This window comes from Mesoplodon mirus (genome assembly GCF_964341445.2).
Source record: "Mesoplodon mirus genome assembly, chromosome: 18".
NCBI classification, from domain to species: domain Eukaryota; kingdom Metazoa; phylum Chordata; class Mammalia; order Artiodactyla; family Ziphiidae; genus Mesoplodon; species Mesoplodon mirus.
In genome coordinates this window covers 5966728-5982650 of record NC_138994.1, presented here as the reverse complement: position 1 = coordinate 5982650, position 15923 = coordinate 5966728, and the positions used below count along the sequence as shown (strand labels likewise).

Genomic DNA, 15923 nt, shown 5'->3' with positions numbered 1-15923 from the left:
AAGTATACTAGATTTTCTACCTAATGCTCCCTCAACTCTATGTATATCATTTGAAGAAGCAAAAGCCAGAAGAACTGGAGGCAACAGAAACAAGCAGGATTAACTATGACTACCAAACTTTTGGACCGTGAACAGCTCCAATACCACCCCTATCGATCTCTCATGAGGAAGAGTTGGGAAAATCTAGTACATTCTGAGACCACAGTTCATAAGTTTATGTGAGTTACACATCAAGGGAAAAGAACATAACTCTCATTTTGAGGAAAATTACACAAGGTTTTTTTAAAGATCTTGAGTACGACTATACATTGTTAAGGGACTAATATTAATAAGCAAGCTTCATTCAAACAAATGAGATTTTTATAAAAGCATTTCTTTAACATAGAACAGTGTTCTGAGTTATTAATCCCTCCTTAGAGGTGTTATGATTTCTTTAGGCAAAAGCACTGTCTGAACTAAGTGCATTCTTACGATGAAACAGAGTGACTCACGTATGGTTGAAAAGGCTCAGGCTGACTCCAAACATCATGTGGATGATACCAAGGATAACAGACATCTTCATCTTAAAGGAGTTGAGGAAGGTCAGTTTATTGGTAGCAATGTTCCAAATCTGTCACAACCCAAGAAAACAAAAAGGCATTACAAAGCGTTCTCAAATGGAAAAATATTCACCTATTCTAAAACATAGTTGTGTTTTTTTTAATTACGGAAAATGCTAAACATATACACAAGCAGAGAGAATAAGATAACAAACTCCCATGTGCCTATGGCCCAGCTTCAACGATTATTTACTGACTCCTTGTCAATGATGTTCATCATATCCCCAACCCACTCCCCACCTCCATATTATTTTGAGGCAAAGTCCAGATACTATGTCATTTTTCCTGTAAATATTTCAGTATGAATCTCTAAAAGGTAAGAACTCATTTTTAAAACATGACCACAACACTGTTATCATACCCCAAAGCATGAACAATGTTTCTGTAATACCACGGAATCGTTAGTATTCAAATTTCCCCAATTGTATCCATACTTTTAAAAATAATTCACTTATTCAAAGTGGGGTCCAGACAAGGTCTATACACCATGATTGCTTGATACAGCTTTTAAGCCTCTAGAGGTTCTCCTCCCAGCTCTCCCTTTTTATTCATTACAAAAGATTTGTTGAAGAAATTGGGACGTTTACCTTGTAGATGCTCCCACAATCTGTATTTTGCTGACTGAAACCCAGTGGTGCTGTCCTTCCATCTATTTTTAAACATTAACTGCCTTATGCTTTGTCACCTAAGGCTTGGATGCCTGTAAAATTTTCCTGACAGTTCCGCCTCCACTTGGCCATCAGATTATGTTTCCTAAATCGTGACTCCGAGGCAGTCATTCCCTGTGCTGAAACCTCCCAGAACCCCTACTGTCATCTCTACGATAAAGTGCAAACTCTGTACCCTGATAAGCCAGATCTTCCACCATCTAGCCCAGCATCTTCTTTTCTGAACTGGCCTCCTCATGAACAGCTCATCCTCGGTGACCTCTAACCTGACATCTTGTGGCTGGTTCTCTCTGCAGCCCCAGTCTTGCCTGACGTTCTGCAACTCCAACTGCCTGATGGACATTTATCCCCGGGTGTCCCACAGGCACTTTAAACTCAGTATCTACCCTGTAAGCACCAAATGAGATGTCTGCAAAAAAAAACCTCTGTAACTACAGAACACTACCTAAATGTGAGATAATATTATTATTGGATTCCAAGTTACTTGAGGGCAGGAGCTGTGTGTTAGAATTATGTGTTTCCCCCAGCAGGCACTATGCCTTGCAGACAATAGGGATTCAGTAAACATCTGTTAAATGCACATATGAAATCTTATTAAATATCTCCAAGCCTTAGTTTCCTTATCTGTATAATACAGATAGCAATACCTACCTGATAGAATTGTTTGGGCATAAATCAGACATGTTGAGGGCTCAGTACAGTCTCTGAGCCATAGTAAGCATTTCAGTACCATTAATTTCTATAATAATTAAAATAATTAACTTTGTATCTCCCTACATCTATGCTTTTGCACACACTTCTCTTCACCTATAACAATCTGAAATATTTTTCAAAGGCCAGATTAATTCCCATTTTTTACAAGAAACTTAATCTTTCTGGTCCATAATGATCTGCTTTTCCTCTGGAATTTTGTAATCCTTACAGTCTAACCTTTAGGCTTAAATTCCACACACACCCCTGCCCCCGCCTCCCCTGTTTAAGCATATAACACAAAAGACTGGATCACACTTTTCTTGCCTAAGTATTTGAAAAAAAATAAAATTCTGGGATAAGTTTTTGTCTAAGTATATAAAGATAAGAATGGAAATCTAAAATCCATAGAAAAGAGCTATTTTTCTCTGTTAAAACATCTGCTAAAAATAAAAACCAAACTAAGTTAAACAAAAATAAACTGGGAAGGAGTCTTGAAAATCAATCTTCCCAGAGTCAGTATTATTAGCCACCTCTAAAATAAGCAGTGCAGGAAAAATTACTTGGCTCCCCAAGGCATCTCGATATCTTGCAGTTTTAAAGTGCTCTGGACAGATACACTGAGGTTTTCTAAAAATATGTTAACTAAAACCCAAATAACTATTTATCTTCATTTTCATTCTCTCACTTCTGGGTTTCAGTTAAAACATTTGGTGTCAGACATATAGAAAAGAAGTGCTCTTACTGGATCGATGCCAAAAGGATATGGTCCACCGAAAACTCCATGGACAGCTGGGTTCAGCTGGAGGACAGGGTTCCCCCGAACCGTCTCTTCCCTACCATGTTAGGAGAAAAGCTGCATTTATTTTTTATTCAAGAGAGGGAAATTACTGGGGTCCAGAAACTGATCCCCAAAGAAACCACTGATACTATAGCTATTTTGTCTCTTCAATAAAAGAGGAGGGGTTAGCATCAGAGAGTAAGAAGGGATCAGAGATAACAAAAAGAAAAATTAAACACACATACAAGTCCAGATAGGGAAATTGGGGAACCCGCTTTTAACTTACAAAAGGAATCAATGTTCCTTAACAATGCTGAACCAATCACAAAGCACTTCCCAGGCTGCAGCATAAATAAGAGGAGACACTACATTCTTTTGGAATAGAGACAGTGTCAACCGCTTCCTAAAGAAGTGTTAGTTTACCACTTGTCTGGAAAACCAGAGCTGAACACGAAAGGAACAAGCTTTGACTTTCAGCTTCTTTGCAACTTACGTCCAGTTGTATAAAGTAAACATTGGCCGCACACTCCAGGATGACCCGAAGATATTAAGAGACTTGGAAAAGCAATCATTGTAGATGAGGCCAGTGTAGATGGAGAACACACCCATCAGCAGAATAATGTACCGTCCGCTGAACACAGTGCTAAACATCTGGGAGCCAGGAGAAAGAGGTCAATGCAATGTACTCATGAGCTGCAGCTAACGTCGTAACAGTGTTATTTAGGATGTACTAGACCCTTCCTCTCACACCACTCTTACCCCATTCTGGGTCAGAGAGCCTGAAGTAAAGACCAAAATACAACGCTAACGAGAAATTTACTTTCACAGCACGTGACCTCTTTAGTGTTAAAATGAAAATAACTTCTCTATTCTCTAAACAGTCTCTATAACTTCTCTATAAATTCATGGATCAAAGATTTCCAGATCATAATTTTCATAATGAATGCTTGAGAAATTATAAAGTTTCAGACCAACACAGATGTAACTTAAACATTACCTTGTTCTTGAATTAACTAGTGGTCACCAGTGGGGAGAGGCAAAGTGGGGAGGGACACGATAGGGGTAAGGGATTAAGAGGTACAAACCATTATGTATAAAATAAATAAGCTACAAAGATATATTGTACAGCACAGGGAATAGAGCCAATATTTTATAACAATTATAAGTGGAGTATAATCTATAAAATTTTTGAATCACTATGTTGTATACCTGAAACTAATATAATATTGCCAGTCAACTATATCTCAATAAATGAAAAACAAAAAAATAATAAATACACTTCCATCAATCATGCTAGAGAAAGACTGAATTATCCTCTGTCTGTACAAAATGATTATAAATGTGTTGCCCTATGAAGAGGCAATGATAGTAGTAAGCAGCCAAAGATTACAGGAGAAAAATATTGGAAATATGTCAAGAAAATAATACAGTTATCTTATGTTTCTGAGTTTCTATCAAAAACAAACAAAACATTACCTCATTCTCATTCTTCTGGGAGAGGATCCGGCTCTCCCTTAACACCATCCATACAGCAAAAAGGGTCATCAAAATGCCGTGGCCAAAGTCCCCAAACATCACGGCAAATAGGAAAGGGAAAGTGATGATGGTATATGGAGCTATAAAGAAACCAAAGAAGGAAAAAGACCAAGTACAGAAAACCGCAGCAATTCCGCACATATCACATCCCTCTCTGTCATCTAAGATCAATATAAGGTGACTTATTCCCAAGCTGTTGGTCAGAGGGACTCGCAGGGGATAACTTTCACGGCAGGATCTGCACAGCCTCACAAAGCAGCTCTGGTGGCATCCCAGCTACTGCCAGCATTTTCAACAAAGAACCACACAGGAAATGAAAGTTTTGTCTCTAGCCTTGGCACCAGTGTGGTTTGTTCTTTGATTCTTTTCTCTCACCCCTGGGGCAGGCCAGCTTTCCTCCCTTGTATAGTAACCAGCTGAAAAAAGCCACTGGGTGGGTGGGAGAAAGCCCAGAACCTGGAGCAAAGCAGGTCCTGCAGAAGGCTCCCACTGAAAATGAATTCTCAGACTCTGGATTTAATCATTAACTCTCTGAACAGGGGAGAAATCTGCCTTGTGCCTAAAATGGTCAACAACTGCTATATTTTCTCTGTCTAACCTGGAACAGGGAAGCTCTTTTAAAATATCAATTACCTTGGAAAAAACTTTTTGCTTAAAGCAGTTCCAGCAAATGGTGTGCAAGAGAAAGCCAGGTGCTGTACAGCCGCGAGGGCAAAGAGAGGAATCCAATCCACGGAGCTCATTCCTATAAAACTCCTATAAAACCACCTCCTAAAGGGGTGCCACCCAGCGATAAACCTCACTCCCTGCATCCAAACAGGCACCTCCTCACAGGAAATACACAACAGCTGAGGCCTTGACAACATCTTTAGTTTTAAGCCAATTGTGTTCAATTGCATTCAGAGTGAGGCACTGAAAGAAATAACAAAGAATAAAACCTCTAAGAGGGAAAAGAGTCAAGCTTTTTTACCTGGATTTATCTCTCGGTAAGTTCCAATTCCATAAGCATCCACTATGTTCTGAAAACCACATGTGAACTTGTTGGTTTTGTTATAGGTTGGGGGAGTCTGGTTGGTCTGCATCCTGTTCAGGATGGAGGGCACGGTGGAGCCACTGTGTTCCTGGGAAACATAAAGCATGTATTTCAGAATCAGGTCCCCCTCCTAATTGTGATGGTGGTTACACAGGCATATATATTTATCAAAACTCATTGAACAGTACACGTAAAATATGTGTATTTTCTTTTATGTAAATTATATCTCAAGCTTTCTGGTCTTTGGGGAAAATGGAACTAGCTATAAAATTTACAATGAAAGATTTAAATGAAGTCTCGGGAAAACTACCCTCACCTTGAAAAAAAAAATTCTAAAATATGTAACCAAAGAAACTGTGGTACCTCCTCTGGAGACATCCTTATCTGCCTGTCTACAAGTGTCATCGTTCTCTTCTCCTTTTACGGAGGAAGCAAAGTTATTCTCTGGCTTTCTTCCTCCGCCACCTACTCTGAACTCCCTAATCCTTGCAGTCAGGCAGAGCACACTTAGCCAAAGTGGCTGGCTCATCACCGGATCCAAAGGTCTTTTCTCTTATATGCAAGCCCCTGACACCGCAGAGCTACCTCTTCTGCTTACCAACCATGCCTTTCCTGTCTCTTTGCTGGCTCTTCCTCCCCTGCCTGTAACACTGCAGGGCCCCCCATGTTCTATTATTAGCTCCTTATTTTCTCTCTTGGAGGTCTCATGCCCTTCCAACCTCATGCAACCCATTTCTTTCATGTTGCCCTTTCTTTTGAGAACCTATCCCATTTTCTGCTTGAGATTTCCATGTGGATTTCTGTCCAACCCCTCAATGTGACTGAAACTGAACTTATCATCCTTCTCCGATCAATAAGTTTCTCTTGCTGAACTTTTACTTCCATCAATGAAACTACTATTCTACCAGCCACCCAGCTTTGATGCCTCAGAAACGTTTTTAATCTTTTCTCCTTGTACTTCTACACATTGCTAAATACCTAATATACCAATTGATACCTCCTTCAGAGTGTCTCACAAATTCATCATTTGCTTTTCCCATTGCCAAGTCTTACTGCAGGGGTCATTATCACTTACTGCTCTGTGTTTACAATAACCTCCTAACGGAACCCCTACTTGTAAACTCTCTCTATTCCCCAGTCCAACCCAGATGTTATCAATGGATTACTCATTCTATTCTATTTATTTATTTATTTGGCCATGCCTCGAGGCATGTGGGATATGGGATCTTAGTTTCCTGACCAGGAATCAAACCCGGGCCCCCTGCAGTGGAAGCACAGAGTCCTAACCACTGGACTGCCAGGGAAGTCCCTGGACTACTCTTTTAAAACCGTTTTGATCATGTCCTTTCACTGCTAAATAACTTCCAATGTCTCTCCACTCTCTTTGGGATAGAATTTAAACCCACTAACCTGGTATTAAAAACCCTTCATGGGACTTCCCTGGTGGCGCAGTGGTTAAGAATCTGCCTGCCAATGCAGGGGACACAAGTTTGAGCCCTGGTCCGGGAAGATCCCACATGCCGCAGAGCAACTAAGTCTGTGCACCACAACTACTGAGCCTGCGCTCTAGAGCCCGCGAGCCACAACTACTGAGCCCGTGTGCCACAAGTACCGAAGCCTGCGTGCCTAGAGCCCGTGCTCCGCAACAAGAGAAGCCACTGCAACGAGAAGCCCATGCACCACAACGAAGAGTAGCCCCTGCTCGCTGCAACTAGAGAAAAGCCCACGCACAGCAACAAAGACTTGACAGAGCCAAAAAATCAATCAATCAATAAATAAATTTATTAAAAAAACAAAACAGAAAAAAACAACCCTTGACAATTAGGTTCTAGTCTCCCTGACCTAGGTTTGCCTCCTGCTCTTTCGGCTCACCCATTACAATTCCTGTTCTGGCCCAACCACACATGGTCACACTATACTTCCTGCCTTTGTCCATACTGTTTTCTTCTCACTGTTGCCAGTCGACATCTTACCCATTCTTCAAAGCCCTGAGTAAATGCCACCTTCTTGAAGCTTTTTCTGATCATCCTAGTTGGAAAAGCTAGTGCCTTCCTTCCCTCCACACACATAAACTACTCTTAGAACAGACTGTGTTGTATGCACATCAGCCTCTTCAAATAAGTCATAAGATACCTGAAGGCCTATTTTTTACATCTCTGTACCTCCTGGCCCCTAGATCAGTGCTTTGGATAGGGCAGTAGCTCTAATTAACTACTAAATGGAACTGCGAGGGTTATATTATGGAACTAGTCTAATGGACAAAGAGAGTGTATCAGGAAATGTTCCGATTTTGAGCTACCCTGAAGGATCATGGGTATATGCCCAAATAATTTAATCTCTTTTTCAACTGCAATTTCTACATTTGAAAAATAAGCATATACAAAATGTACTGTCAGGATACAAGATGAGTATATTAAAGAACTGTGAGACTAAAAATGCCATAAAAATGTAATTGGTTCATGTTACTGTGGATGGGATCCTCTCTTCCTGGCTGTAGGCTGCACTGCTAGCTGTGGGGGACTCACCGTGCCCCTTCTGAGCGCAAACTGGATGGAGTCAAGGTCAGTGACAGGGCACCAGACCTCCGCAATCAGGCACTTCTGGGTCACATCTATATTGCACAGGTTCAAAGTGTGGTAAATGGCCTTCATCTTCCGCACTTTGATGAACCAGACACGGATGTTCTTAGCAGCTGCCTGCAGAACCCTCTGGCGGTGATCCTCCGTTTGATTCAAAACCTTTTGGGAGAGAAAGGAGCAGACAGGGATCCTTCTAACACCAGTCTTGGATTTCAGGACATGAAGGCAAAGAGGCACAGCTTTCCGAGAAGGGCAGCTGGGGATCTGGATTTTTTCTTCCTCTGGCTAGAATTTTCTTTTTTTTTTTGGCCAAATTATAAGAAATTAGAGTTCCAATGACTAACATTCATATTCATTTAGCTTCAAGCTGAAGAGAAACCTGAGAAAATGGTTTTTAGCTTTTCTCTCTAAATTTAATCTTACCACAAAATCCACAGCAGAACAACGTAGGTCACTGGCTTTTATCTGGCTTGCTAAAGAGCAATGACTTTCCATGTGGAGCCTGTAACTCAGAGTCAAAGATGTCAGCATCACAGGCCCAGGAGCTGACCAAGTTGTCAAATCCCTACTTAAGAACAGCAAGCGGCAGAACGCCCTGAACATAAGCCAGCCTCAGGGACTGGAGGGACAGAGGCACTGCTGAACACCAGCATCTGCCTCTGCCAAGAGAGGCTGCCCGGGCTTCCCTGGTGGCACAGTGGTTGAGAGTCCGCCTGCCGATGCAGGGGACACGGGTTCGTGCCCCGGTCCGGGAAGATCCCACATGCCGCGGAGCGGCTGGGCCCGTGAGCCATGGCCGCTGAGCCTGCGCGTCTGGAGCCTGTGCTCCGCAACGGGAGAGGCCACAACAGTGAGAGGCCCACATACCGCAAAAAAAAAAAAAAAAAAAAAAAAAGAGAGGCTGCCTGCCAGGGGGAGGAGACACCATGGCCTTTAGAGGGGATTTACACCGCCACATACCACGGTCAGCATGGAGCAGATAAGGCTTGATTCTTCTGTCAGGCTTCTTTTCCCCCAAAGAAGGCTTTGGAAACCAGTACAGAGTGCCCTCGGAGGAATCACATTGCCAAGAATAGAGTGGGAGGAAGAGCCAGGAACACTTTACGTTCTACTGCCGCATGTTTATCACCAAATATTTAAGATTTCTATAGCAGAAGAGGGGGCTAAGCCAAAATTGGGCAAGCACCCCACCATGCACACTTGCACATGAGAATCTACCTTAAATCTCCACATTTGTTTGAAGAGGAAAAAACTATACATTAATCATTTTAGCTCAAGTCTCCATCATAGCTGGCTTTTCAAGTCAGTTTGGGAAAAACGTCACTGCTCCCTGAGAAACTGTCTTGGGCAGTAGAAAGTAACTTCCATGAGAGGTTTAAAAAAAAAAAAAAAAGGGGCCTCCCTGGTGGCGCAGTGGTTGAGAGTCCGCCTGCCGATGCAGGGGATGCGGGTTCGTGCCCCGGTCTGGGAGGATCCCATATGCCGCGGAGCGGCTGGGCCCGTGAGCCATGGCCGCTGGGCCTGCGCGTCCGGAGCCTGTGCTCCGCAACGGGAGAGGCCACAACAGTGAGAGGCCCGCATACCGCAAAAAGAAAAAAAAAAAAAAAAAAAAAAAGCCATGGCATGCTAAGGGAAACTCTTGGATCACTTGAGAATAAAGGAACAAAGCTACTTTCTTTCCTGGTTGTTGACAATTTCACAATTACTATTTAAACTTCTGGAAGGATGCTAAATAAACTTGCAAGCAATGTTCTATTTGCTTTTCTCTTTCCCCACCAGCCCACGCCCACACATCTCACTGCTTGGTATTCAATCCCTTTTAAAATTTTACTTCACACAGTTTGGTGTTTTAAAAATCAGATTCTAGTCATTTATAACGACTACTGCACATGCTCTTCAAAATCTACCACAAGCCTACCTCATAAGCAGGGGGTAGAACAGTCCTAGAACCCAGAATGTACTAGCATGGCTTATCACCCACCAGCAGTTCTAAAAACACTCTTCCCTTGGTTAAACAGGTCAGTGTATCTGAAAGGAGCTGGCAACGGGTCAAGTCGGTGGGTCACGTACAAAGGGGGTGGGAGGGAAAGATGAGAAAGGATGCTGAAATGGGAGTTACAACCTAGCTCTGACAATTTGCCACTGCTGGAAAGAACTGCCTTTGGGATTAAGTATGTTTATTGATGCTTCAAGGGGGCAATCATCACATCCTTTCAATAGGGAACAAAGCTCCAACTGGGCACCCTTTTCCTTCCATGTGTGCATAAATCACGACTCCCTACTTAGAACCGCCTGACAACCATGGTGTGTGCAAACCACACACACTGCAATTTGGTAAACGTTTCTTCTTGGGTACAAGAGTTACACCAGGACTCACTGGCTAGACTCTGTGGTTCAGATTCAAGGTGACCAGAAGGATACACACCAAGCTGTTAAGCGTGGCTGCTCTGGAGACAGTGTGTGTGAGGCAGAATTGACTTGATATGTACTTCTATGTTATTTGATTTTTTTTCTTAACTAAGCATACTTTACTATAAAAATATCTCAGACTCATGAGGAGGGGGACTGAATACTCTAGGCAACAACGATTTCAGCAGCATAGCATCCCTGTCCTATTTGAAGATGATTCATGCCATTTTTAAGTCATTCCGCATGGGAGCTGGGGAAAAGTTTCAAGGAATGAATTAAAAATAGCAAAAAAAGAAATGTATCCTGGGCTGCTGCAGGTGCCTAATCAACTAACTATTCGTGTTTCAACGGAGAAGAATGGTCTTCTACTGTAGTATTTCACAAAAACAAATTCCCTCCGGGCCTCTGTGTACCATTTGGAGATCGTCAATCCTGGTGTTAACTCCAGAAGCCATCTCCTTCCTCTCCTGTGGCGTCTCGGGACAGGGATAGAGTGAGGCCCGGAACCTGGAAGTGCAGACGCAGCCTGAGAAACACTGAAATGCTTTACCGTAGCCGACTTAAGCAATCTCAGAACGTAATGTTAACCTACGAGAAGGACCCAAACGGGATTCGTTCAGACTGATGCACTAATCAATAATAACTATTTGGGCTTCCCTGGTGGCGCAGTGGTTGAGAGTCCGCCTGCCGATGCAGGGGACACGGGTTCGTGCCCCGCTCCGGGAAGACGCCACATGCCGCGGAGCGGCTGGGCCCGTGAGCCATGGCCGCTGAGCCTGCGCGTCCGGAGCCGGAGCCTGTGCTCCACAACGGGAGAGGCCACAACAGTGAGAGGTCCGCGTACCGCAAAAAAAAAAAAAATAATAATAATAATAATAATAATAACTATTTATGGGAAGGAGCCTACAGATAGAGCAGCAGCATGTGAACTGTTTTGACATTCTGTGTAGCTATTAAATTCCTTTAGATTAAAAAAAAAAGAAAAAGAAACGGTGATACAAATTACATGATAAATTGCTGGAGAAAAATGGCATGGAGAAAAGATCTCATGAGCAGAATTTCAGAAGAGTTTAAGGGCACAGTGCCTATGGTACACTGCTAGGTATGAAGACCCATTGTCCCAGAACAATGTAGAATTTATAAATTGTGAGTCCTAATTACTTTTTCTAAGAAAAGGAAATTGTGATTTTGACAGTCTAAAAAAATAAACTTAGGGGGCCTCCCTGATGGCGCAGTGGTTGAGAGTCCATCTGCCGATGCAGGGGACACGGATTCGTGTCCCGGTCCGGGAAGATCCCACATGCTGCGGAGCGGCTGGGCCCGTGAGCCGTGGCCGCTGAGCCTGCACGTCCGGAGCCTGTGCTCCGCAATGGGAGAGGCCACAACAGTAAGAGGCCCATGTACCGCAAAACAAAACAAAAAAAAACAAAAAAATAAATAAAATAAATAAAAAATAAAATAAACTTAGGCCATTTCTCATTGTTTAAAATAACCTTAACATTATTAAAAGATATATTCACCGTGTCAAGGTGAACTAACAGGGTTTGTGTTTCTCTATTCTCTAGGCTTAATAATAGGTGGCTTGGATGCACCCTCAGGGGAGGCACCTTCCTCTTACCCTTCACAGATTTTCTTGACTCTGTTTTTCAGCTGATCGCCTTGGAAGAAAATGATGAACACAGACTTGTGCACGTAGTCTCCCTAGGCCCCAAACCAAAAACCAAGAATTCAGACTTACAATCCAGAAGAAAACTTCTTAAGTAACTTACTTTCTTGGTGATATAGAAACAACTGGAATCTTTTAAGGATATGGCAACTGTGTATTTTAACCACTACCCTCAATCCATTTCTTAAGCTCCACTACGAGAACATTTGCCCTGTAACCTCTGATTTGCAAAAATCTTTCTGTACTTGTTTTTCAACTCAACCAGGAGATTGACATGGATGCAAAGATGATTCTCTTCTTAGAAGAATTTAGCCCTATTTACCAATTCAACTTTAAACTGAATACATCTTATATTGCCTAAATGACATAAGTACAGAGAAGAGCAAAGAGAAGGAAGCCATTCCTGCCTATTCCCATGCTTAGAAACTCCAGATAAAGGGGGCTGAATAACTACAAGGAACTGAGTAGTTGGGAAGAATGCTGATGCAGAATCTCATGATTCATGCCCATTTACACCTTGTGGGCAGGGAGGAAGGCAATCCATTCCAAATACCAAGTTTATACCTGAAGTATGAGGCAAAGGCTAGAAGGAAAGATGAAGAAAATAAGCTACAGTGGGTGTCAACCAGAACTGTCTCCGGTTGCCTGTATTTTCTCCTATTCCTATAGAGCTTTTGTTACAGGAAAACAAACAAAATTATAGGAGGATAAGGAGGGAAGAAGAGTGAAGGAGTGAAGAAAGTAAGGCTCAAGAGTCTGAAATTCCTAAGTTCTCTAGGAATAAACTGGAGCACATTCTTCGCGCAGCTGCTCTGCTGTAGATATCCAGACCCTCCCTTACTCGATTTGTTGATAAAATAATGTTTCTGTTGCCCAGGAACTTGGCTGAATATTCCTGAGAACAGCTCCACACTAGGTGTGATTGCTGACTACAATGTCTCTACAACCCAAGGACAGCCTTCAGTAAGACCATAACACTGCTCCTCCGTGTAAGGAGACACTCGCCGTAACCTAAGTGTCACCACACCCCTACTCGGTACCGAGGAGAAGATCCATTTACCAGGATCATTTCTAGTTGTATGACCCACCGACTCTGAGAAGCCTCATAATTCAACCTCTCTTCTTAGGTAGAAAAAAGAATACTAATTTAAGAAACCCAAAAGACACTTGAGAATATAAAAACCAACTCCAGGTTTCTAAATAATACTAATACCAAAGTGAAATAAATTTTTTGCAGAACATTTAATCTTCTTTGCTTGTCATCCCTGAAATTAGGACTCACCATTCTAAATGTAGGTTTATGCTAAGAACTCTCTCCCATTACGTCAAATGCCAAGATGCTAAGCTACTTCTACTTTCCAAAGCATTGGGTGGGGAAGATCATCCCATCTTGTACAATATAAATCTTTAAACTAAGTTCCTAAAACTCCCAACAAACAAGTAGACAAAAAATTTTACCAATTAAAGTTTCATCAGCTTATAAAGATCAGAGTTTAGGAAATCTCTCCTCTTTTTACATATGGATGTTACCAGACTTGGAACTAGATGTCTTTAAGTTAATTTTCATAGAAAGTTAATTTTCTTTGGGTCCCAGATAAGTAACAGAAAACATATAAAGCTAAAGTTTAAAATAACTGGAAAAAACATACTTCTAATCAAAATAATACCTACAAAGGTGAAGCTTGAAAATATATATGTATACGTCACATATACATTGTATGTACACATGTGATGGAGGTAAAGAGGAAAAGAGCAGCCCTTCAAATTCATAGATCAAAGCAGAGTAAACCTAAGGGCTCCTCCATGGGAGGGTCAGGTTCAGGTGGCACCTGCTGCGTAACTGCTCTGAGCTCCCTTTACAAGACCTACTCCATGAGACGCAATTTCCTTGTCTTACAGTCACAGGATCCTCCAGGGGGTTCTCGATTTCAGCCTGCCGCAGGAACACATTCCCCCGGCACACCCGCCAAAGCATGCGCTCAAAAGTAGGGATGCGCTCCCGGTTGATCACACCAGCCACGAAGCTGTGGGGAGAAGAGCCATATTGGGAACTATTCCACGCCACAGTATGGGAGGAAAGTGAGAGCAGGGGGCAAAGACGCCAAACAGGAGAATATGCATTTTATGTCAAAAGGGGTGCCAGGGCTTCCCTGGTGGCGCAGTGGTTGAGAGTCCATCTGCCGATGCAGGGGACACAGGTTCGTGCCCCGGTCCGGGAAGATCCCACATGCCGCGGAGCGGCTGGGCCCGTGAGCCATGGCCGCTGAGCCTGCGCGTCCAGAGCCTGTGCTCTGCGACGGGAGAGGCCACAACAGTGAGAGGCCCACGTACCGCAAAAAAAAAAGGGCTGCCAAAGTCTGATTCCTGGACTCAGCAGAGGGTTGACAGAACAACTCAGGAACCGAATCCAAAGCAACTTAGCAACACTTTGCAATGGGCTCAGAAGAGAGGGCATCCTGGAAGCAAGTGAATGCCCAGCCTCACCGCTCTTTTGTGTGTATGCATTTTTTTTTTTGCCGTACGCGGGCCTCTCACTGTTGTGGCCTCTCCCGTTGCAGAGCATAGGCTCTGGATGCGCAGGCTCAGCGGCCATGGCTCACGGGCCCAGCCGCTCCGCAGCATGTGGGATCTTCCTGGACCGGGGCACAAACCCGTGTCCCCTGCATCGGCAGGCGGACTCTCAACCACTGTGCCACCAGGGAAGCCCCTCACCGCTCTTTTGAAAAGCAAAAATGAACATGACCCCACTGAGTACAGAGGGCTGAAGTGGTACGTACCCAAGTCTTAAAGGCGTGCCTCTTCCCATCTCACTTGGCTCCAAGAGGGATGAGGATTCTTCCAACAGGTCTGGATCCGCCATCTGCTGATGATGCAATTCAGCCTGAATTCACAAATCAATTAATATCTAATGAAAATAGTTAGTGGCATGCAGGGAACGAGGAACCAGGAGATAAGTTCAGAAAATAAAGATGAAAAAAAAAAAAAAAAACACCAAAAGAGAAGACATACCTACAAAAAGAAGACAAAAAGAACAGGGGAAGAAAACAAAGGAAAGAAACAAGAGGTAAAGGAAGCAGAATTACCCCAGTAAAGCATCTGGGGAAATGGTTTTAGAAATAAGGAATAAAGGAAAAAACATTAAATGATGGTAACACCTGTATAAATCTGTTACTTGGTGGAAACCATTTTTTCTCTTATGTTTCCCTGAATGAGCCATGAAAGTACCAAGAAATACCTTTGCATATGGATAGAAGCTAAAGTGTTTCTTCCTTTCGAGAAAAAACAAGGCAGCTCTGCAGATACATTCAACACCAACTTTCCAGGCAGCTACAAGCTAGAATTTTCTCTGGGTAAGAATGCAAAAGATGGAGACTCTCTATTTTTTTTTTTTTACAACTTTATTGGGGTATAATTGCTTCACAATGGTGTGTTAGTTTCTGCTTTATAACAAAGTGAATCAGCTATACATATACATCTGTTCCCATATCCCTTCCCTCTTGCGTCTCCCTCCCGAGACTCTCTTTCTAAGGAAGAAAGCAAGGTGTTGTCACCGTCTTGAACAGGAGAAAGATAGAAGGGACATCTCCAGATTTCTAAGTTTTCCACGCTCTTAAAAATTCAGAACATGAGAACTTTCAGTATGAACACTGTAAAAAATGCTCCAAACCATGGGATTTAAAGAGTATTTCTTTGTCCAAAAGGATAAGAAGCACAATAGCTGGGCAGGCATGAGCCTCCGTTGCATCAATAAAGGGAAGGAAAAGTGAAAACATATCTGAATGTTCTAGTTTCTGACCAGGAATCTAGGAATATTAAAAAGTTCACGTAGAAAAAAAAAAAAAAAAAAGCAAAGGGCTTCCTTGGTGGCGCAGTGGTTGGGAGTCCACCTGCCGATGCAGGGGACGCAGGTTCGTGCCCCGGTCTGGGAAGATCCCACATGCCGCGGAGCGGCTGGCCCCGTG

General features: G+C 42.9%; 1 protein-coding gene across 5 annotated transcripts in view; it reads right to left on the bottom strand.

The window, feature by feature from the left end:
• The window catches only part of ATP6V0A1 (ATPase H+ transporting V0 subunit a1), a 55332-nt gene that overhangs the window by 19479 nt on the left and 19930 nt on the right, over positions 1 to 15923 (bottom strand). For 3 of the 5 annotated variants that reach the window (XM_082603250.1, XM_082603251.1, XM_082603254.1), the window contains exons 6-15: positions 14739 to 14842; positions 13859 to 13985; positions 11914 to 11996; positions 10709 to 10802; positions 7833 to 8045; positions 5245 to 5395; positions 4215 to 4354; positions 3232 to 3389; positions 2703 to 2793; positions 492 to 610 (exon numbers count right to left, since the gene is read on the bottom strand). In XM_082603250.1, coding sequence (XP_082459376.1) covers positions 492 to 610; positions 2703 to 2793; positions 3232 to 3389; positions 4215 to 4354; positions 5245 to 5395; positions 7833 to 8045; positions 10709 to 10802; positions 11914 to 11996; positions 13859 to 13985; positions 14739 to 14842 — 1280 coding nt within the window. The remainder of the gene's footprint in view (positions 1 to 491; positions 611 to 2702; positions 2794 to 3231; positions 3390 to 4214; positions 4355 to 5244; positions 5396 to 7832; positions 8046 to 10708; positions 10803 to 11913; positions 11997 to 13858; positions 13986 to 14738; positions 14843 to 15923) is intronic. The other 2 variants (XM_082603252.1, XM_082603253.1) reach the window with 1 other exon arrangement.